Below are 23188 nucleotides of genomic sequence, written 5' to 3' on the forward strand. Positions count from 1 at the left end.
GGATGGAGGAGCTTGGTTGGCTACTGTCCATGGGGTCGCAAAGAGTCAGACATGACTGAGCGACTTCACTATCACTATAATTCACCGGTGAAGCCATCTGGTTCTAAACTTTTGATTGTTGGGAGAATTTTAATTACTGAATCAATCCTCTTACTGGTAATTGGAATATTGAGATTTTCCATTTCTTAATGATTAACTGTTGATAAGTGGTATGTTTCTAGGAATTTATCCATTCTATTAGGTTGTCCATTTTATTGGTATGTTCAGTTGTTCAATGTGGTCTCTTAAGAGCCTATGCATTTTATCGATGTCAGTTGTAACATATTTATAATACTGTATTTTAAGTTGAAAACAACTCAAATTTGAATGCACTAAAGCTCTGCATTTTTACTCTCCCCATAACACATTTTATATCATTTTTTTTGTATTCTTATTTTGTGTATCATTTAACTAATTATTGTAATCATAGCTACTTTGTCTTTTAAGCCTCATATTAGCTTTATAAGTGATTAATCTACTACCTTTACTATACACAGTAAGTCTCTTACATATGAACGTTCAAAATTTAAACTTTCTCACGTCCAGTCAGCTAAGTGAGTTTGTATGTCTGGTGTAGACTGTCGCGTGCATGCATCCTCTAGACGTGGTTGTACTTTGGGGACTTTACTGCACAGTACTGTATACAATACAACCATACAGTATCTCTGTTTCAACCCCAGGATGTCTAGAACCAAGTGTAAAAGCAGCAGTGACGTCGCTAGTACTGCTAAGAAGTGCCAAGCAATAACAATGGAATCAAAAGTGAAAATAATTGAGAGAGAAGAGTGAGGCAAAAAGATGGTAGATGTCGCCTATACCTATAAAACAAATTGTTCAACCATCAGCGTGATTCTAAAGAATAAGGATAATATCATGGAATGTGTGAAGTCTGCTGTGCTAATGATGTCAACAATAATATCAAAGCAGCATAGAAAAGTGTTAGAGGAGATGGAGAAACTTCTCAGTGTGTGGCTGCAGTAGGATCAAGTCCCATTCAGCTTAATGCCAACTGAAGGGAACGCTAAAAGCTTTTACGAAGATCTGAAGAAGGAACATGATGAAGAGTCAGAGGGCATATCTTTTTAATGCCAGCCATGGCTGGTTTCATCAGAACAAGGACAGAGCCAACATTCACAACATTAAAGTAAATGACAAGGCAGCAAGTGCAGATTTGGTAGCTGTCCAGGAATTTCATGAACCACCCTGAGAAGTATTGATGAAGGTGCATATTCACCTGAGCAAGTTTTAAACGTGGATGAGACAGGACTGTACTGGAAGAGGATGTCAAACTGAAGTTACCTCAGTAAGCAGGAAAAGCTGATGCTAGGCTATAATGCAGCAAATGACACGCTAACTCTTGCTTGGTGCTATATGAAGCTGAAGCCTCTCTTAGTTTATCCATTGAGAGAGCCCAGGAGCCCTTAAAAACATAGCTAAGGGCTCCCTTCCTGTTGTGTAGAAGATTATAATCCCAAAGCCTTGCTTATGCAGGCCATTTTCCAGGGCTGGTTTTTCCACCACTTTATCCTGGAGGTAGAGAAATACTGCTTGGAGAACTACATCCATTCAACACTGTTTTGCTGCCTGACAATGCTCCATTCATGGAGACCTTCATCCCAATGTCAAAGTATTGCATCTACCACCAAATACTATGGCACTCATTCAACCTATGGACCACAGAGTTAGAGTGACTTCCAAAAAATATTTATTTATGTCACACTTTTTATCAGGCAGTGACTAATCAGGCACTGACTTTGCCTGGCATGAGGTTACTGCCATCACAATGAATGGGATTTGGAAGAATCTTTGCTTGCAGTTTGTTCATGAGTTTTGTGGATTTGAGAAAATGGATGAAGAGTCCAAAGAGGTCTTCAGCAATTTAGTGACTCTCAGTGAAAAGCTGGGGGTAGATCTGCAAGAGGACAATGTCACTGAACTCCTTGGTGTGCAACACAAAGAGTGAAGAGAGACAAGAGGAAGGAGTAACTGCAGAAGCAAGGAGATTCATGATACAGGAAATAGCAAGCGAATTTTCTTTATCTTAGGAGGCACTGTTAGCTGTTGAGGCACAGGATCCGAACGTAGAACAGTACATGACAACTGCAACAGCCATTCAGGGCGCAATCCAGTGCTACTGAGTTATCTCTGACTAGAAAAAAAAACGCTAATACCCAGATATCACTGCATCTTTTTTTCAAGAGGGTAGACAGAGGAGGTGGCAAGAATTCACAAAAATCTATACAAAAAAAAATCTTAATGACCTGGATAACCACGATGGTGTGATTGCTCACCTACACCCAGACATCCTGGAGTGTGAGGTCAAGTGGGCCTTAGGAAGCATCACTACAACAAAGTTAGTGGAGGTGATAGAATGCCCTCTGAGTTATTTCAGATCCTAAAAGATGCTGCTGCTGGAGTGCTGTACTCAATATGCCAGCAAATTTGGAAAACCCAGCAGTAGCCACAGGACTGGAAAAGGTCAGTTTTCATTCCAATCCCAAAGAAGGGCAATGCCAAAGAATGTTCCAACTACTGCACAATTGCACTCATTTCACATGCTCGCAAGTTAATGCTCAAAATCCTTCAAACTAGGCCTCAGCATTATATGAACCAAGAAATTCCAGATGTACAGCCTGGATTTAGAAAAGGCAGAGGAACCAGAGATCAAATTACCAACATCTGTTGGATCATAGAGAAAGCAAAGGAATTCCAGAAAAACATCTACTTCTGATTCACTGACTACACTAAAGCCTTTGACTATGTGTATCACAACAAACTGTGATTCACTGAAAGAATAAAGACTCTTCAATGATGGTACTGGGACAATGAGGTATCTATGTGGAAACAAAGTGAAAATAGACTCCTACCTTAGGTCACACAATGAAACAGTTACAGGTAGATCACAGACATAAATGGGAAACACAAATATTTTTTTAGAAGATAATGTAGGTTTTCATGATTCTGAAGTGGGATAAATTTTCTGAAATAAGATACAAATTTACTCATCACAGAGGAAAAGATTAATAAATCTCACAACAATAAAATTTTAAATGTCATCCTTAAAAAGGTATGACAGGTACTTTAGAGGCCATTCCCTCATAGCTCAGTTGGTAAAGAATCTACCTGCAAAGCATAAGACCCTGGTTCGACTCCTGGGTCAGGAAGATCCACTGGAGAAGGGATAGGCTACCACACCAGGACTCTTAGGCTTCCCTTGTGGCTCAGCTGGTAAAGAATCTGCCTGTAATGTGGGATACCTGGGTTTGATCCCTGGGTTGGAAAGATCCCCTGGAGAAGGGAAAGGCTACCCACTCCAGTATTTTGGCCTGGAGAATTCCATGGACTATACAGTCCATGGGGTCACAAAGAGTCAGACACGACTGAATGACTTTCATCATCATCATCAAAGCCTGTGTTGTTACCTATGCTTCTGATGGACTGGCTACAAACTAAAGGTCCAAATGACTTCCTCCAACTCAGGATGCTAATCCCAAACCCAGATTATTATTTGTACTTCTGAACAACTGGCTAAATCAGAGGTCCCCACACTCCCTTGTTGAGTTCAATTAATTTATTAGAGTGGTTCACAGAACTCAAGAAACCCATTTACACACTAGATGATCAACTTATTATAAAATGACGTTAAAGGACACAAACCAACAGCCAAATAAAGAGATGCACAGGGCAATGTCTCAAACAAAGAAGCTTCTGTCCTTGTAGAACTTGAGGCCTGTCAAGATGGCATGCAGTATCATTCTTGTTCTATATAGAAGCTCTCTGAAAAGGGGCAAAAAGCTGTCCTTCAGGTTTTTAGGGAGGCTTTATTATAAAGCCATGACTGACTAAATCATTGGCCAAAGGCAACTGGTTCAACCTCAAGCCCCCTTCCCTCCCAGGAAGTCAGAGAGTGGGACTGAAAGCTCCAACCTTCTGCTCACAAGGTTGGTTTTCTTGGGAACCAGCTCTCAACACAATATTAACAAAAGCTAACATATGACCCTCTAAACATCACCTTATTAACATAACACAAAACACCTTTTATCACTCTCAACACCTAGGTGATTCCAAGGGTTTTGGGAGCTGTGGTCCAGGAAATGAAGATGAAGACCAAAACATAAATAAAAAATATATTTTGATCATCTGAATGACCAAATAGATATTTCTTATAAGTCACAATAGTGCAAACACATACTGCATTATTTTGTTTTTACCAAATTAAAATAGCAGGCCAAACAGCATAATTAAGCGGTAAAAGCTAGAGCAATGTAAATAAAGGTCAGGATAGTAGTTACCGTTAGCCATGCACTAAAGCATATAAATGGGAAAGGGCCCTCGGGGGACAGGGAGCTTCTAGGAGGCAGGCAATATTCTGTTTTATTACCTGACCTGGTGGGAATTGCAAGGATATTTATATGGAACAATTTATTAAGCTTGGCACTTATGGTTCATGCAGTGTTTTGTATATTGGTTAGATTTTGTAATTTTAAAGTTTTTTCATTATTATTCTAAAGAATCACGAAGAGGACAGAAGGAATACAGGAACATCTGATTATTACTTACTACTGCATTTTGAAATGGTATAAAGATTGAATAAAAGCATTTTAACTGATCTCCACTTCTGGTATTCTGCCATTTCCATCTCATCAGATTAAAAATAATAGTGGTATAATCTTATTCAAAGAAGACAGGTATTTCCTATATTTGGCAGGCCTAGATTTGGATTATAAACTCTGAGAAAAGACTATTTTCACATCTATGATGGTATCGTTGGGCTCTTTACTGCCTGGAAAACAGTAAGTTCTCAAAAAGTATCACTTCAGTGGATTCACTGGTAAAACTAAGTTTTTCAAAAACCAAGCATTCCAAAGAGATGTGAAAAAAGTCCTATGACTTCAATCAGTCTCTAAACTGTAAGAATAGCTATTGAGGTGGTATTATTTGATGGTACATTTGTGGTTACTAGTAAAACTCCAGAGAAATTAATGTATTTCCAAAACAATATGTTAACAAAGATTAACATTATAGTAAGCATCAGGCAGAATTTCTAGGACAAGTATGGAATTTGCCTCTGCACCATCTTCCATTGGATGCTATCTGTGCCATCATTGGAGGGCTGGCAAGATGGAGTAGAAGGATGTGAGCTCACTGCTTCTTAAAAAAACCCCAAAATCACCAATGACTGCTTAAAAACTATTGCCAAAACAAACAACAATGCTGAAACCTAACAAAAAAGAGACCCTACATTCAAAGACAAAGAGGAAGCTACAACAAGATGGTAGGAAGGGCACAATCAAGATAAAATCAAGTCCTATACCTGCCAGGTGGGCAACCCACAAATTGGGAAATAATTATACCACAGAAATTCTCCTATAGGAGTGACCCACATCAGGTTTCCCAGCCTGAGGGTCTAGCAATAGGAAGGGAAGCCCCCAGAGAATCTGGCTTTGAAGGCCAGTGGGGTTTGATCAGAGGAATTCCACAAGACTGGGGGCAACTGAAACTCCACGGTTGGTGGGGGGGTGCACACAAGATCCCATACATACCAGGACCCAAGGACAAAAGTCGTGACTTCATAGGACACTGGCCAGACCTACCTGTGAGTATCTGACAGTCTCCTGCAGAGGTGCAGGGACAAGACTAGCAGTGGCAGTTCTGGCAAGCATTCATTGGCACAAGCGCTCCTGGAGGTCACCATTTTCTCCTTAAGACCTAGCCCAACCTATCAGGCTGCAGACTCCAGTGCTGGGACACCTCAGGCCAAACAACAAACAGAAGAGGAAGACAGCTCCAACTGTTGGCAGTTAGCCTGCTTAAAGTCTTCTTAAGCATAGCCCTGTCCACCCAAGAGACAAGACCCATATCCATCCACCAGTGAGCAGGATCCAGACCTACCCACCATCACAAGCCTCTCAGACAGCCAGTAGAAGCAAGAAGAACTATAGCCCTGCGGAACAGAAAATACAATCACAGAAAGTCGGACCAAAATGAGAAAACAGAGGAATATGTCCCAGATGAAGGAAAAAGATAAAACCCCTGAAGAACAACCAAGTGAAGCGGAGACAGGCAACCTATCTGAGTAATGAGTAATGAGAGTGAAAATGATCTAAGATCTCAGAAAAAGAATGGAGGCACAGTTTGAGAATATGCAAGAAATGTTTGATGAAGATGTAGAAAAACTTAAAAAACAGAGATGAACACTACAATAATTGAAATGAAAAATAAACTAGAACAAACAGTAACAGACTAACTTAGGCAGACGAATGGATAAGTGAGCTGGAAGACAGGAAGGTGAAAATCACTGCCATTAAACAGAATAAAGGAAAAAAAGAATTAAAAGAAATGAAGACAGCCTAAAAACACCTCTGGGACAATATTAAATGCAATAACATTTGCATTATAGGGGTTCAAGAAGAAGAGAGAGAGAAAAGACCTGAGAAAATATTTGAAGAGATAATAGCAGAAAACTTCTCTTTCATGGGAAAGGAAATAGTCACTGAAGTCCAGGAAGTGCAGAGTTCTAGGCAGAATAAACCCAAGGAGCAAAATGCTGAGACACATACTAAACACACTGACAAAAATTAAAAAGAGAAAACACTAAAAGCAACAAATAACATACAAGGGAATACTGTAAGGTTATCAACTGATACCTTAGCAGAAACTGTAGACAGAAGGGACTGCCAGAGGAGCCGGCCAGGCTCCTCTGTCAATGGGATTTTTTTGCAGGCAAGAATACTGGAGTGGGTTGCCATTGCCTTCTCCAGGGGACCTTCACGACCCAGGAATAGAACTTATGTCTCCTGCATTGTATGTGGATTATTTACCATTGAGCCACCAGGGAAGTTCAGGAGTGACACAATATATTTAAGAGGGAAGGGAAGAATATGCTATCCAGCAAAGTTCTCATTCTGATTCAACAGAGAAATCAAAAGCTTTACAGACAAGCAATAACTAAGAGAATTCAGCACCATCAGACCAACTTTGTAATAAATGCTATAAGGAACTTCTTTAAGTAGAAAAGGCCACAACTAGGAAGAAGAAAATTATGAACAGAAAAGCTCACCAGTAAGGCAAACATAAATGTAGTAAATCATCTGCACACCAATATATCAAAATCAGCAACTGTGAGAAGAGAGCACAAATGCAGGATATTGGGAATGCATTTGAAATTAGAAGACTAGAAATTTGAAACAATCTTGTTTATATATAAACTGCTGTATCAAAACCTCATGGTAACTGCAAACTGAGAATCTACAATAGATACACACACACAAAAAAAGAAAAAAGAATTTAAACACTGCTAAAGTTAGTCATCAGATCACAAGAGAAGAGAACAAAAGAGGAAGGGAGAAAAAAGACCTACAAAAACAAATCCAAAACAACTAAGAAAATGGCAATAGGAACATGTGCTGTGCTGTACTCAGTGTGCTTAGCTGCTCAGTGGTGTCCAACTCTTTGCAACCCGTAACTGTAGCCAGGCTCCCCTGTCCATGGGGATTCTCCAGGCAAGAATACTGGAGTTGGTTGCCATGCCTTTCTCCAGGGGATCCTCAACTCAGGGATCGAACCCAGGTCTCCCACATCGCAGGTGGATTCTTTACCATCTGAGCCCACCACGGAAGTCCAAGAATACTGAAGTGGATAGCCTATCCCTTCTCCAAGGGATCTTTCCAACCCAGGAAAGGAACCGGGGCCTCCTGCATTGCAGATAGATTCTTTATCAGATGAGCTACCAGGGAAGCCCCAATAGGAACATCAGATCAGATCAGATTAGTCGCTCAGTCGTGTCCGACTCCTTGTGACCCCATGAATCACAGCATGCCAGGCCTCCCTGTCCATCACCAACTCCCGGAGTTCACTCAGACTCACATCCATCGAGTCAGTGATGCCATCCAGCCATCTCATCCTCTGGCGTCCCCTTCTCCTCCTGCCCCCAATCCCTCCCAGCATCAGGGTCTTTTCCAGTGAGTCAACTCTTCGCATGAGGTGGCCAAACTACTGGAGTTTCAGCTTTAGCACCATTCCTTCCAAAGAAATCTCAGGGCTGATCTCCTTCAGAATGGACTGGTTGGATCTCCTTGCAGTCCAAGGGACTCTCAAGAGTCTTCTCCAACACCACAGTTCAAAAGCATCAATTCTTCGGTGCTCAGCCTTCTTCACAGTCCAACTCTCACATCCATACATGACCACAGGAAAAACCATAGCCTTGACTAGATGAACCTTTGTTGGCAAAGTAATGTCTCTGCTTTTGAATATGCTATCAATAATTACCTTAAACATAAATGGATTGCTTCCCTGGTAGCTCAGCTGGTAAAGAATCCACCTATAATCCAAGAGACCTGGTTTTGATCCCTGGGTTGGGAAGATCCCCTGGAGAAGGGAAAGGCTACCCAATCCAGTATTTTGGCCTGGAGAATTCCATGGACTGTATAGTCCATGGGGCCACAGAGAGTCGGACATGACTGAGCGACTTTCACTTTTCACTAAACGGATTAAATGCTCCAACCAACAGACACAGACTGGCTGAATAGATACAAAAACAAGACCTGTATATGTGTTGTCTATAAGAGACCAGCTTCAGATCAAAAAACCCACACCGACTGAAAGTAAGGGAATGGAAAAAGATTTTCCATGCAAATGGAAATCAAAAGGAAGCATTACTGATAAGATAGACTTTAAAATAAAGATTGTTACAGGAGACAAAGAAGGACACTACATAATGGTCAAAGAATCAATCCAAAAAAAAGATACAACAATTATAAAAATATATACATACTCAACACAGGAACACTCCAATATATTAAGGCAAATACTAACAGCCATAAAGAAACTGAAAGTTGCTCAGCTGTGTCCAACTCTTTATGACCTATTCAGTTATTGGGCTTCCCTGGTGGCTCAGATGGTAAAAGCGTCTGTCTGCAATGCAGGAGACCTGGGTTCGATCCCTGAGTTGGGAAGATCCCCTGGAGAAGGAAATAGCAGCCCACTCCAGTATTCTTGTCCGGAAAATCCCATGGATGGCAGAGCCTGGTGGGCTACCATCCATGGGGTCAAAAAGACTGGGACACAACTGAGCAACTTCATTTCACTTCACTTCAGCTATTGAGCAGTTTCAAGTGTAACAGGTATAATGAGGAAAAATGAGTTTTTAACTATTAATTAAATTTAAATTTGAAAACAGTTGACTCAGTTTTAAGTTTCTCTGAAACAATTTGGATATGTGAACCTACTTTTTCAATGCTGTATTTTATAAAATAGATCAAGAATATCAAATGAAAACTTAGCCTCTGAACTAAGATGCAACATATACACTGAATTAAGTGTAACATATACACTGGATCTCCAAGATTCAATATAAAAAAATATTATAAAAGAATCACATTAATAATTTTATATAGATTACGTATTTAAATAATAGTATTTTAGATATATGGGGCTAAATAAAATAATTATTAAAATTAGTCTCAACTTTTTCGTTTTACATTTCTTAAAGCAGCTAATAAAAAATTGAAAACAGCTATTAGAATGTACTTTGTTTCTGTTGGACAGTGCCATACTAGTATTAGATATAAATGACCACTCATTCCTTCTTGAAATGCTGCTGTTTTCCCCTTTTACTTCTTGGACTCCCCCTTTCTAGTGTGCAGTGTAACTTTCTTCCACTCACTCCTTAAATGCCAGAGTCTCCCAAGGTTGTCCCTAGGCCCGTTCCCCTCCTCACACTAGATACTCTTCCTGGGTAATCTCACCCCTATCCAGGGCTTTCACTGTTCCCAAATCCTGAGGACTGTCAACCCCTATGTGCAAATCAGCCACTCTCCTGAAAACACTAGGTTCAACTCCACCTACGCCTAAGTATAGCTGCACCTAATCTGTCATTATATCTTTACATATTTACCTTATTAATATCATAAATCTTGCCCCTCCTCTCCATTTCATTCAGGTTTTCACAATTTCTCACTTTTACCACTACAATAGCTTTGAAAGTGCTATCCCTGACGCCTTCCAAATCAACTTCCTTTTGCTATTTAGTTTCTAAAACTCACACCTGGCCATATGATTTTTCTATTGAAAATACTCTGGCGGTTTTCCCACTGCTTTCAAGGCAAAATAAAAACTTCTTATAATCATACATAAGGCTTTATGCTTCATTATCAACCTTATAAAATCCCAAACTCAGGCATATCTAAGCACCTGAAGCTCCCTGAATACATCATGTGTTGTGATCAATTGTGCCCGACTCTGTGTCCCCATGGACTGTAACCTGCCAGGTTCCTCTGCTGTGGAATTTTTCAGGCAAAAACACTGGAGTGGGGTTCCATTTCACACTCCAGGAGATCTTCCCAAACCAGGGATCGGTCCCGAGTCTCTTGTGTCTCTTGCACTGGCAGGCAGACTCTATCACTAGCAGCACCTCTCCTAGTCATCCTTCAAAACTCAGCTGATGTGTAATGCCCCCAGGAAAGGTCTCCAAATGCCCAAGTTTGAACAAGTGTCCATCCGCTGTGTCACCATCACCCCTATACACAGCTCTACCAATAACCCATTGGCACTGCCCTAGAATGACCTGGTAGAGTCTGTAAATTCTCTGAAGGTAGGAATTAAGTGGGGCTTCCTTGGTGGCTCAGGCGGTAAGGAATCCGTCTGCAAAGCAGAAGGCCCAGTTTCGATCCTAAGGTTGAAAAGATTCCCTGGAGAAGGGAATGGCTACTTATTCTAGTATTTTGCCTGGAGAATTCCATGGACAGAGAAGTCTGGTGGGCTACAGTCCACAGGGTCACAAAGAGCCAGATAATCGGACACAACTGAGAGACTAACACACACAGGAATTAAGTGTTTTAAATTTACCTGCCACAAAAAAAGAAAACTACAGGCCAATATCACTGATGAACATAGATGCAAAAATCCTGAACAAAATTCTAGCAATCAGAATCCAACAACACATTAAAAAGATCATACACCATGATCAAGTGGGCTTTATCCCAGGGATGCAAGGATTCTTCAATATCCGCAAATCAATCAATGTAATACACCACATTAACAAATTGAAAAATAAAAACCATATGATTATCTCAATAGATGCAGAGAAAGCCTTTGACAAAATTCAACACCCATTTATGATAAAAACTCTCCAGAAAGCAGGAATAGAAGGAACATACCTCAACATAATAAAAGCTATATATGACAAACCCACAGCAAACATTATCCTCAATGGTGAAAAATTGAAAGCATTTCCTCTAAAGTCAGGAACAAGACAAGGGTGCCCACTTTCACCACTACTATTCAACATGGTTTTGGAAGTTTTGGCCACAGCAATCAGAGCAGAAAAAGAAATAAAAGGAATCCAAATTGGAAAAGAAGAAGTAAAACTCTCACTATTTGCAGATGACATGATCCTCTACATAGAAAACCCTAAAGATTCCACCAGAAAATTACTAGAACTAATCAATGACTATAGTAAAGTTGCAGGATATAAAATCAACACACAGAAATCCCTTGCATTCCTATACAGTAATAATGAGAAAACAGAAAGAGAAATTAAGGAAACAATTCCATTCACCATTGCAATGGAAAGAATAAAATACTTAGGAATATATCTACCTAAAGAAACTAAAGACCTATATATAGAAAACTATAAAACACTGGTGAAAGAAATCAAAGAGGACACTAATAGATGGAGAAATATACCATGTTCATGGATTGGAAGAATCAATATAGTGAAAATGAGTATACTACCCAAAGCAATTTATAGATTCAACGCAATCCCTATCAAGCTACCAACAGTATTCTTCACAGAGCTACAACAAATAATTTCACAATTTGTATGGAAAAACAAAAAACCTCGAATAGCCAAAGCGATCTTGAGAAAGAAGAATGGAACTGGAGGAATCAACCTACCTGACTTCAGGCTCTACTACAAAGCCACAGTTATCAAGACAGTATGGTACTGGCACAAAGACAGAAATATAGATCAATGGAATAAAATAGAAAGCCCAGAGATAAATCCACGCACATATGGACACCTTATCTTTGACAAAGGAGGCAAGAATATACAATGGATTAAAGACAATCTCTTTAATAAGTGGTGCTGGGAAATCTGGTCAACCACTTGTAAAAGAATGAAACTAGAACACTTTCTAACACCATACACAAAAATCAACTCAAAATGGATTAAAGATCTAAACGTAAGACCAGAAACTATAAAACTCCTAGAGGAGAACATAGGCAAAAAACTCTCTGACATACATCACAGCAGGATCCTCTATGACCCACCTCCCAGAATATTCGAAATAAAAGCAAAAATAAACAAATGGGACCTGATTAACCTTAAAAGCTTCTGCACATCAAAGGAAACTATTAGCAAGGTGAAAAGACAGCCTTCAGAATGGGAGAAAATAATAGCAAATGAAGCAACTGACAAACACTTAATCTCAAAAATATACAAGCAACTCCTACAGCTCAACTCCAGAAAAATAAATGACCCAATCAAAAAATGGGCCAAAGAACTAAATAGACATTTCTCCAAAGAAGACATACAGATGGCTAACAAACACATGAAAAGATGCTCAACATCACTCATTATCAGAGAAATGCAAATCAAAACCACTATGAGGTACCATTTCACGCCAGTCAGAATGGCTGTGATCCAAAAGTCTACAAATAATAAATGCTGGAGAGGGTGTGGAGAAAAGGGAACCCTCTTACACTGTTGGTGGGAACGCAAACGAGTACAGCCACTATGGAGAACAGTATGGAGATTCCTTAAAAAACTGGAAATAGAACTGCCTTATGATCCAGCAACCCCACTGCTGGGCATACACACTGAGGAAACCAGAAGGGAAAGAGACACGTGTACCCCAATGTTCATCGCAGCACTGTTTATAATAGCCAGGACATGGAAGCAATCTAGATGTCCATCAGCAGATGAATGGATAAGAAAGCTATGGTACATATACACAATGGAGTATTATTCAGCCATTAAAAAGAATACATTTGAATCAGTTCTAATGCGGTGGATGAAACTGGAGCCTATTATACAGAGTGAAGTAAGCCAGAAGGAAAAACATAAATACAGTATACTAACGCATATATATGGAATTTAGAAAGATGGTAACAATAACCCGATGTATGAGACAACAAAAGAGACACTGATGTATAGAACAGTCTTATGGACTCTGTGGGAGAGGGAGAGGGTGGGAAGATTTGGGAGAATGATATTGAAACATGTAAAATATCATGTAAGAAACGAGTTGCCAGTCCAGGTTCGATACTGGATGCTTGGGGCTAGTGCACTGGGACGACCCAGAGGGATGGTATGGGGAGGGAGGAGGGAGGAGGGTTCAGGATGGGGAACACATGTATACCTGTGGCAGATTCATTTTGATATTTGGCAAAACTAATACAATTATGTAAAGTTTAAAAATAAAATAAAATAAAAAATAAATAAAATAAATTTACCTGCCTGGGCTATTCTTAATGAGTATGTATTTATTAAATGGACATAAAATTAAATAAGGGAAACCTACAGAATAAACTGCAAGGCTAAAAATTTAAAACTAGGCTAATATAATCACTAGTTAAATGAAGAAAGTTAACCTGATCACTGCAGATGGTAATTGCAGCCATGAAATTAAAAGACACTTACTCCTTGGAAGGAAAGTTATGACCAACCTAGATAGCATATTAAAAAGCAGAGACATTACTTTGCCAACAAAGGTCCATCTAGTCAAGGCTATGGTTTTTCCAGTGGTCATGTACGGATGTGAAAGTTGGACTATAAAGAAAGCTGAGTGCAGAAGAATTGATGCTTTTGAACTGTGGTATTGGAGAAGACTCTTGAGAGTCCCTTGGACTGTGAGGAGATCCAACCAGTCCATCCTAAAGGAGATCAGTCCTGGGTGTTCATTGGAAGGACTGATGTTGAAGCTGAAACTCCAATACTTTGGCCACCTGATGCTAAGAGCTGACTCACTGAAAAAGACCCTGATGCTGGGAAAGATTGAGGGCAGGAGGAGAAGGAGATGAAGGGGCAGGATGAGATGGCTGGATGGCATCACTGACTCAATGGACATGGGTTTGGGTAGACTCTGGGAGTTGGTGATGGACAGGGAGGCCTGATGTGCTGCAGTTCATGGGGTCGCAAAGAGTCGGATGACTGAGTGACTGAACTGAACTGAACCTGATCACTCTAAAAATACTTTATTAGATGGCCTATTCCAGGACTGAATGAGCTAGCCAATAAAAATATATGTCCTAAATAATCATTAAGAGAGCAAACATTCAACAAAAGCAATGATTAAGAAATTTAAAAAACTAAATATGTTATTCTACTTCTATAGCCTGTTTTTCGGATCTTTTCTTCCCTAATTCTATTTATCAGTTCCTTTCTTTAGCTCTTAACATTAACTTTCTTTCCAATTAAAAGGTGCATTTTTTTCCCTTCCTTCACTCAATCCTTTTCACTTCTTACCGTCCTTCCAATTCTCCTTTTAATCTAACAAAAAATACACTGTTATCTCTGCCAGCCACTTTGTATAAAACAAAGGAATGGTAAAAAGCAGTGAATGGAATGATATCACCAGTCAGACAAAACCATGTGCGTTAATTTGGGTGGGTGATTTCATAATACTAAGCAGCTAATCTGGACCATATGCATAGTAAGTGGAGTTTGACATTCATGTAAGTCCTTGGGGTTACTGCAGCAGGACAGCAAGAGGTAAGAAAGAACAGCCAAGTTACTGGTGGTGAGGGCAGCTAAGCACAGCTTTACAAAATTCTCCTCTTTGTGCCCATCATTCAAAAGAAAGCAGAAACAGACAGCAGGAATTCAGGAAGCTGTCAGCTACCTGAACTAGCATGGTTGGGTAACTGATTTGACGGTGTTTGCAGCAACAGCCAATCAGTACCAGATGCTAGTCTGAGCACACTGACCAGAGTACCAACTTCAGGACACAAAATAAAGTGCTCCCAGGGCACTTACAAAATTCAGTTTTAGTACGGAATGCATTCTGAGAGAGGCATAGAAGTATCTGAAGAGGAATTATATAAGTATTTAATGTAGGTTGGTAGGAAGAAACAGTTGCTATCATAGAAGGAAAGAGAGTACATTCTTTCAATTACCTAAGAGCAACTTTCTAAAACTGCTCAAAATTAGCTTTTGTAGGCATAGGGAGGTTCACCCTGAGGATCTATCTCATACGGAAGTCACAATCAAACAAAAATGAAATCTCTTGAAAAACTTTATAACCAGCAAGATAATGTAACAGTGAAGGATGTGTTTGAAAGTTTCTAGACTATCAAAGCAGCATTTTTAAATAATCAGTTGAATTTAAAGCAGTACAGGGCTTTTGTACACTTACCCGTGTCCAGGAATTAAGTTTTGATTCTCTAGAATTCTGTGGATCTTTCTTAATCAGACAACACAAGCACCATATTAGGATTTTGGGGCTTTCATCTGCAGAAATGAAGGTTAAAATAAGTAGGCTTGATAAAACAGAAAGAAAAGATAATCAGTATAAAATCTGTAAACATTATATTTAAAGGAAACACATTTATTATAAATGTTTTAGAAAAATCACAAACTACGAAGGTTCACTGAACAAGCATCCGGGATCATGTGTGAAACTTAATTTTGTGGGTTTTTTTTTTCCTTCTTGGGTTCAAGGATTACTTATGCTTAGCCTTTGTGTGGTCAATTCCTTTTCTGTCACAGAAGCAATTTTTAAAGCCAAAAGAGAAAGATGGAAGGAACTAAGAGAATCAGTCCTTTTTATTTTCAAGATCAGTTCTTTATTTTATTTTCAAACCATTAGTAATTTCAACCTTTTTAAGGCAACATCACTGCTATGAGTGGTAGTCAATATTTCTGATTTAATCTAATTGGCCAAAATACCTTCACTTGTTAGAAATAAATTTAACAAAAAGAATTGTTTTAAAAAACATTCTTTTCAATACCAGATGGTTTGGACAAAACAGAAGCCTTTCACATGCTCCTCATGAGGCAGGAGGTAGATGGGCTCCTTCTCAGAGTAAAGCAACTGGAGGTTCATTCCTTGTGGATACCAGGACAATTAAGGGAGAAGGCTGGGCCTTGCCCAATCCACATATTTCTTATTCTCGAAGTCAGGAGACCTCCCTGACCTCACACTTGAAGAAAAGGCTCCTCAGAGGTCAAAGGAGAGTTGTATTAAAGGATGTTCCCCACCCAGACACCTTTTCAGTAAAATCTACCTTGGCTAAGACGTGTGTGCACACCCGAGAGGATCCTGAGATAGACCAAACATGGACCGTGAACCAGGTAAATCAAAATGACTGGCCAAAGGAAAAACGGAAGAAATGCCCCACAAAAGTAATTCAAACTGCCACAAGGACGCACTCAGGGATTCTCCCTCTGAGTCTGCCTGTGTGTCTATCCACACAACTGTACTTTTTCCCCCTCTTAATAAATACTTTGTTTCACCACTTTCTGTCCTTGTGGGAATCCTTTCCTGCGAAGCTGAAGGGCCAGGGCCCTTGTCACTAACCACTGGTCTAGTGGCTAGGAATCTGGGGCTTTCACCGCCACAGCCCAGCCTCAGTCTCTGGCTGGAAACCCAAGTCCCCCTCCAAGCTTTTGCAAGCTGAGGCCACCTGATTTCACTAATGCTTTACTCTAAAGCGTAAAACTTTACTAAATATGTGATAACAATGTCGACCTTTGAAATCTTCTATGTGGACAGCACATCTATTTGGTAAGCCATTTTCTCTTTTCTCCTTTGGCAACTAAGTCCATTCAAGTTAGAGATTTTAGAACACAACTGGAAAGCAAAAATGAGGCCTAAAAACTGAAGATGTCAGTATCTGAACTAGAGCCAAGCTACTGTGGACTCTACCACAAGGCCATGGAGCTCAGGCTGAGGAAACCCAGCACCTGTAATCACACCTCTGCAGATCACCTGATGCTCTTTACTTTGTTATCAACTGCAATTTCATAAACAGAGCATTTCTGATGGCTTCTTAACAAGAAATAAGGAGAACACAAACTATAGTAAGCTACCTCTGCATTTTCTACCACACATCAAAGGACTCTGATACTAATTTTAAACCCATCTCGCCACCCCCCCCCCATAAACATTCATAAGCCTATGCTCTTCTAATAACTAACATTTCTGAACAAACTTTACCAGGAGTTATCCTGAGAGATATTCATATTTTTCCTAGTTTTTATGAGCTCAAATACCATCACTAGCTTGCCTGAAATCAGTTTATTGCAAGAATCATGTTATTTACCCTCTGAAGATTCTAGAGTTCTTCAGGCTGAACCAATGCCATTGATTAAAAATCTGTTGTACTGTTTTAAATATCCGAAGAAATTATAACTATCTGCATGTCACAAGTGTGATAATACATCTATTGATAGGCTTATGCAAGCAACTTCCTGTGTTAAAGAGAATGCAACCCAATGGGAAGCATTTCCAAAAAATCAGACTTCACCAATAAAAAGAAAAAAGAGGAAGAATGAAAATGTTAGCGATAAAGCACAAATCTAAAAAATCCAAAAAATGAGATCTTTCCCCAGGTATTAAGTGACTCTGCACATTTATTTCAACAAGTGTATTATTTTTTACTTTTCTCTCAACAAGAAGAGCCAGAATAACTTTCAACCAGCCTTAAGGAGGTGCCTTTTTTGCCCAGAATCAATGCACTGAAATGTACTATTAATGAGCTTACTTTGCTTTAGAGACTTAAAAATGAAAGCCACCACTTGTTATTCATGAATGCCACCAGCACTGTCCACAGGGGATGGCATCTGTCAGGTTCCTCCCTGGAGGCTCAGGTACCAGGGCTGGGGCACTGGGGATAGAAAATTGCCTGGGATTCATCATGTGGGCAGTCATCAGTGCAAATCTGCATTCTAAAAATTAGTGTAGGGGAAAGGAATATACTAACATATATTTGTCACCCAATTATTTTATTTTTTGATATCTTGAACTGAAAGTCTAAATGAAAGCTAAATTAATTCTATAGTTTCAAACTGACAGCAGCATATTTTTAGACAATAAATATTTATTGTTTTCAGTTGCCAAGTTTGAAGGCAAACTCTCAGGTGAGTTCAGTTGCTCAATTGTGTCCAACTCTTTGCAACCCCATGAATCACAGCACGCCAGGCCTCCCTGTCCATCACCAACTCCCAGAGCTCACTCAGAGTCACGTCCATCGAGTTAGTGATGCCATCCGGCCATCTCATCCTCTATCGTCCCCTTCTCCTCCTGCCCCCAATCCCTCCCAGCATCAGGGTCTTTTCCAGTGAGTCAACTCTTCGCATGAGGTGGCCAAAGTACTGGAATTTCAGCTTTAGCATCAGTCCTTCCAAAGAAATCCCAGGGCTGATCTCCTTCAGAATGGACTGGTTGGATCTCCTTGCAGTCCAAGGGACTCTCAAGAGTCTTCTCCAACACCACAGTTCAAAAGCATCAATTCTTTGGTGCTCAGCTTTCTTCACAGTCCAACTCTCACATCCATACAAGACCACTGGAAAAACCATAGCCTTGACTAGATGGACCTTTGTTGGCCAAGTAATGTCTCTGCTTTTGAATATGCTATCTAGGTTGGTCATAACTTTCCTTCCAAGGAGTAAGCGTCTTTTAATTTCATGGCTGCAGTCACCATCTGCAGTGATTTTGGAGCCCAGAAAAATAAAGTCTGACACTGTTTCCACTGTTTCCCCATCTATTTCCCATGAAGTGATGGGACCAGATGCCATGATCTTCATTTTCTGAATGTTGAGTTTTAAGCCAACTTTTTCACTCTCCACTTTCACTTTCATCAAGAGGCTTTTGAGTTCCTCTTCACTTCTGCCATAAGGGTGGTGTCATCTGCATATCTGAGGTTATTGAGATTTCTCCCGGCAGTCTTGATTCCAGCTTGTGTTTCTTCCAGTCCAGCGTTTCTCATGATGTACTCTGCATATAAGTTAAATAAGCAGGGTGACAGTATACAACCTTGACATACTCCTTTCCTATTTGGAACCAGTCTGTTGTTCCATGTCCAGTTCTAACTGTTGCCTCCTGACCTGCATATAGGTTTCTCAAGAGGCAGGTCAGGTGGTCTGGTATTCCCATCTCTTTCAGAATTTTCCACAGTTGATTGTGATGCACACAGTCAAAGGCTTTGGCATAGTCAATAAAGCAGAAATAGATGTTTTTCTGAAACTCTCTTGCTTTTTCCATGATCCAGCAGATGTTGGCAATTTGATCTCTGGTTCCTCTGCCTTTTCTAAAACCAGCTTGAACATCTGGAAGTTCACGGTTCACTTATTGCTGAAGCCTGGCTTGGAGAATTTTGAGCATTACAAAAAGCATGAGTAAAAGAAGCTGCTGCTGCTACTGCTGCTAAGTCACTTCAGTCGTGTCCCACTCTGTGCGACCCCATAGACGGCAGCCCACCAGGTTCCCCTGTCCCTGGGCTTCTCCAGGAAAGAACACTGGAATGGGTTGCCGTTTCCTTCTCCAATGCATGAAAGTGAAAAGTGAAAGTGAAGTCGCTCAGTCGTGTCCGACTCTTAGCAACCCCATGGACCGCGGCCTACCAGGCTCCTCCGTCTATGGGATTTTCCAGGCAAGAGTACTGGAGTGGGGTGCCATTGCCTTCTCCCAGAAGAGGCTACAGTTATGATATTAATATGTGAATCATGAGGGCAGAGTTAGAACCTACCAGCCAGAACTCCAAGGTGAAGGCAGTAATTTTACACAGAGAACACCACTGAATAAAAGGCGTTTTCTCCCTTTCTATTATCTAATTTTTCTCTTCTCTTTGGGTCTTTTAATTTTCAAATCCCTCCTCCTTCTTTATTATCCTTATTTCTGATCTTATTTTCACTTACCATTAAGGGAAACTTACTTCTTTCCTTGATGGAAATTGTTTATTTTGTATTGTATTTCAAAGGTAATTTTGATATTATGAAATCATAAGAAGAGATACTTTCCTGGAAGAAAGTGCCCAGCGAGTCAAACAACAGTGGCAACACAGCCAAGATTTGATCACTCATGGAGTTCTCTGCCTGTCAGTCTCCTCCAGGAGCTTGACACCAAATGGGTACTTCAAGCAGGAAACTGAAATTTAATGGGCAATTCAAGAAATTAAAATTTAATGGGCAATTCAAAAGGTAACATAAGCATTTAAACAGAGATGGAGAATTTGCTTCTGGTTGTCAGAGGGGCCAAAGTAATGGAGATTAGGTGCTAAGGAGAGATCACAGACAGACACAAGTTTAAGGCCACAGGGATAAATCAGTACAGCCTCTCACGTTCACACATAAAGAATCGGAGATCCAGTGAGCTGGGTGGCTTGCCTTAGAAAATCCCATCTCATCTACTGTCCTTCAAGAGCTAGTCCCCACAAAACCTCCCCTGTGAAACTCTCCTTCCCCTCAGCAACTCATGCAAAGCTCCACAGCACCAACCATCATCCTGAGTCTGGCTGACCTACTTAGGTCTCTTTTTTCCCTAACCAGAAGCTCCTTGGGTGCAGAAATTGTGAGCCATGTTTTCCTAAGGCTTGCTGTTTTTAAAAAGAATAGTGAATATATACATTCACATGAAGCTAGCTCATGGTAAAGCCAGGACTGGAACATTTCAACCACAGTCGTATGATCCGCAGGAACAGATCATTACAAAAATGTAGGCTTTAGAGGAGTCAAATCTTGAATTTTATTAGTTCTGTATTCTGAGAAAAGTGGCATATCTATAGTAATCCATAAATACCTATCCTGCAAACCTATCATGAATTCAATCAGACCCACTATGCAATCCGTAGAGAACAGTGCTCAATACCAAGTGAGCAACGCTGCTCATTTTACTTCAATTCTACAACCCAAACTTTTTAACATATTAACATTTCTGAATTAAGGATATGTCCTATATCCACTGCTGCCGTTGTTCAGTTGCTAAGTTGTGTCCAGATCTTTGCAACCCCATGGACAGCAGCAAGCCAGGCTCTGTCGTCCTTCACTATCTCCTAGAGCTTCCTCAAATTTATGTCCATTGAGTCACGATGCTATCGAACCATCTCATCCTCTGTCGTCCCCTTCTCCTCCTGCCCTCAATCTTTCCCAGCATCAGGGTCTTTTTCCAAACTCAGCTTTTCGCGTCAGGTGGCCAAAGTATTGGAGCTTCAGTTTCAGCATCAGACCTTACAATGAATATTCAGGGTTGATTTCCGTTTGACTGGTTTGATCGCTTTGCAGTCCAAGGGACTCTCAAGAGTATTCTTCAGCACAAGAGTTCAAAAGCATGAACTCTTTGCTGCTCAGCCTTCTTTATGGTCCAGCTCTCACATTTGTACATGATTACCAGCAAAACCATAGCTCTGACTATATGGACCTTTGTCAGCAAAGTGAAGTCTCTACTTTATACTATGCAGTCTAGGTTTGTCAGAGCTTTTCTTCTAAGGTCTTTTAATTTCATACCATCTGCAGTGATTTTGGGGAGAAGGCGATGGCAACCTACTCCAGTACTCTTGCTTGGAAAATCCCATGGACAGAGGAGCCTGGTAGGCTGCAGTCCACGGGGTCGCTAAGAGTCAGACACAACTGAGTGACTTCACTTTCACTTTTCACTTTCATGCATTGGAGAAGGAAATGGCAACCCACTCCAGTGTTCTTGCCTGGAGAATTCCAGAGACAGGGGAGCCTAGTGGGCTGCCGTCTAGGGGTCACACAGAGATGAACACGACTGAAGTGACGAAGCAGCAGCAGCAGTGATTTTGGAGCCCAAGAAAATAAAGCCAGTGTTTCAACTTTTTCCCCTTCTGTTTGCCATGAAGCGGTGGGACCAGATGCCATGATCTTAGTTTTCTTAATGTTGAGTTTTAAACCAATTTTTTCATTCTCCTTTTCACCTTCATTAAGAGGCTTTTAGTTCCTCACCACTAGGTACACTTAAAGGACATATTATTTCCTTTTGCTAAAAAGTGGTTATTCAATTCATGAAGTATCTAACAATGAATTATGCCTTTAAATGGAGGAAATTCAAGAGTTTCTTTTCCTTTCTCTTGCCACCAATGGCCTAGCTCAATGATTTTCAAACTTTTGGTCATGATCCGTTGATGGATTGTAAAATGAGTTTGGGGTCATGAAAACCATTAAAATGGTATTGTGAATACGAATTGCAGGTAATAAAAGTAAGCATATTTTCATGAAATGTGTGTGTGTGTGTGTGTGTGTGTGTAACCGTATCTACACATATATACACGTGTACAGAAAATGTATTTCTGGTCAAAAGTTTTTAAGAAACACTAGCTGAGTTGAAATATATAAATTTAGGACAGGCATGGCCCTGGTACACAAATACAGTGATGCCTTTGCCATTTTAGATCAAGAATTTGAAAAAGCTAAGAGTCAACTCAAGGGAGGAAGAGCCAACCCAAGGGAGAAGGGGAAGCAAGAAGAGTGTAAGTGAAGAAAAACAACAGATGAAGACAGTGGCAAAGTGAATGAATGTGAGTATACATACTGTACCAACACATGTACGTTCATGGAAGTAAATGCAAATGCTGTCCCTTCCCCATCAAGTTCAATCTTCTTATAATTACTTATAACAGGCGAGGACAGAGATATTATATAATTCTCTAAAACACGAAAGGGGAATATTCGTTTTATTTTTGATTCCATTACCATTATGGGGACTTCCTAGGTAGCTCAGTGGTAGAGAATCCATCTGCCAATTCAAAAGACGTACCAGTTCTGTTCACTTCAGTTGCTCAGTCATGTCTGACTCTTTGCGCCCCCAAGGAATGCAGCACACCAGACTTCCCTGTCCATCACCAACTCCCAGAGCTTGCTCAAACTCATGTCCATTGAGTCAGTGATGCATCCAACTATCTCATCCTCTCTCATCCCCTTATCCTCCTGCCTTCAATCTTTCCCAGCATCAGGGTCTTTTCAAATGAGTCAGTTCTTCACATCAGGTGGCCAAAGTATTGGAGTTTTGGTTTCAGCATCAGTCCTTCCAATGAATATTCAGGACTGATTTTCTTTAGGACAGACTGGTTAGATCTGTTTGCAGTCCAATGGATTCTCAAGAGTCTTCTCCAACACCATAGTTCAAAAGCATCAATTCTTCGGCACTTAGTTTTTTTTATAGTCCAGCTCTCACATCTATACATGAATGACTAC

General features: G+C 40.3%; 1 protein-coding gene across 12 annotated transcripts in view; it reads right to left on the reverse strand.

The window, feature by feature from the left end:
• Positions 1-23188, reverse strand: part of FANCC (FA complementation group C) — a 342060-nt gene that overhangs the window by 188396 nt on the left and 130476 nt on the right. For all 12 annotated transcript variants that reach the window (XM_027550193.1, XM_027550192.1, XM_027550186.1 and 9 more), the window contains one exon: positions 15396-15490. In XM_027550193.1, coding sequence (XP_027405994.1) covers positions 15396-15490 — 95 coding nt within the window. The remainder of the gene's footprint in view (positions 1-15395; positions 15491-23188) is intronic.

Source organism: Bos indicus x Bos taurus, chromosome 8 (assembly GCF_003369695.1).
Source record: "Bos indicus x Bos taurus breed Angus x Brahman F1 hybrid chromosome 8, Bos_hybrid_MaternalHap_v2.0, whole genome shotgun sequence".
Classification (NCBI taxonomy): domain Eukaryota; kingdom Metazoa; phylum Chordata; class Mammalia; order Artiodactyla; family Bovidae; genus Bos; species Bos indicus x Bos taurus.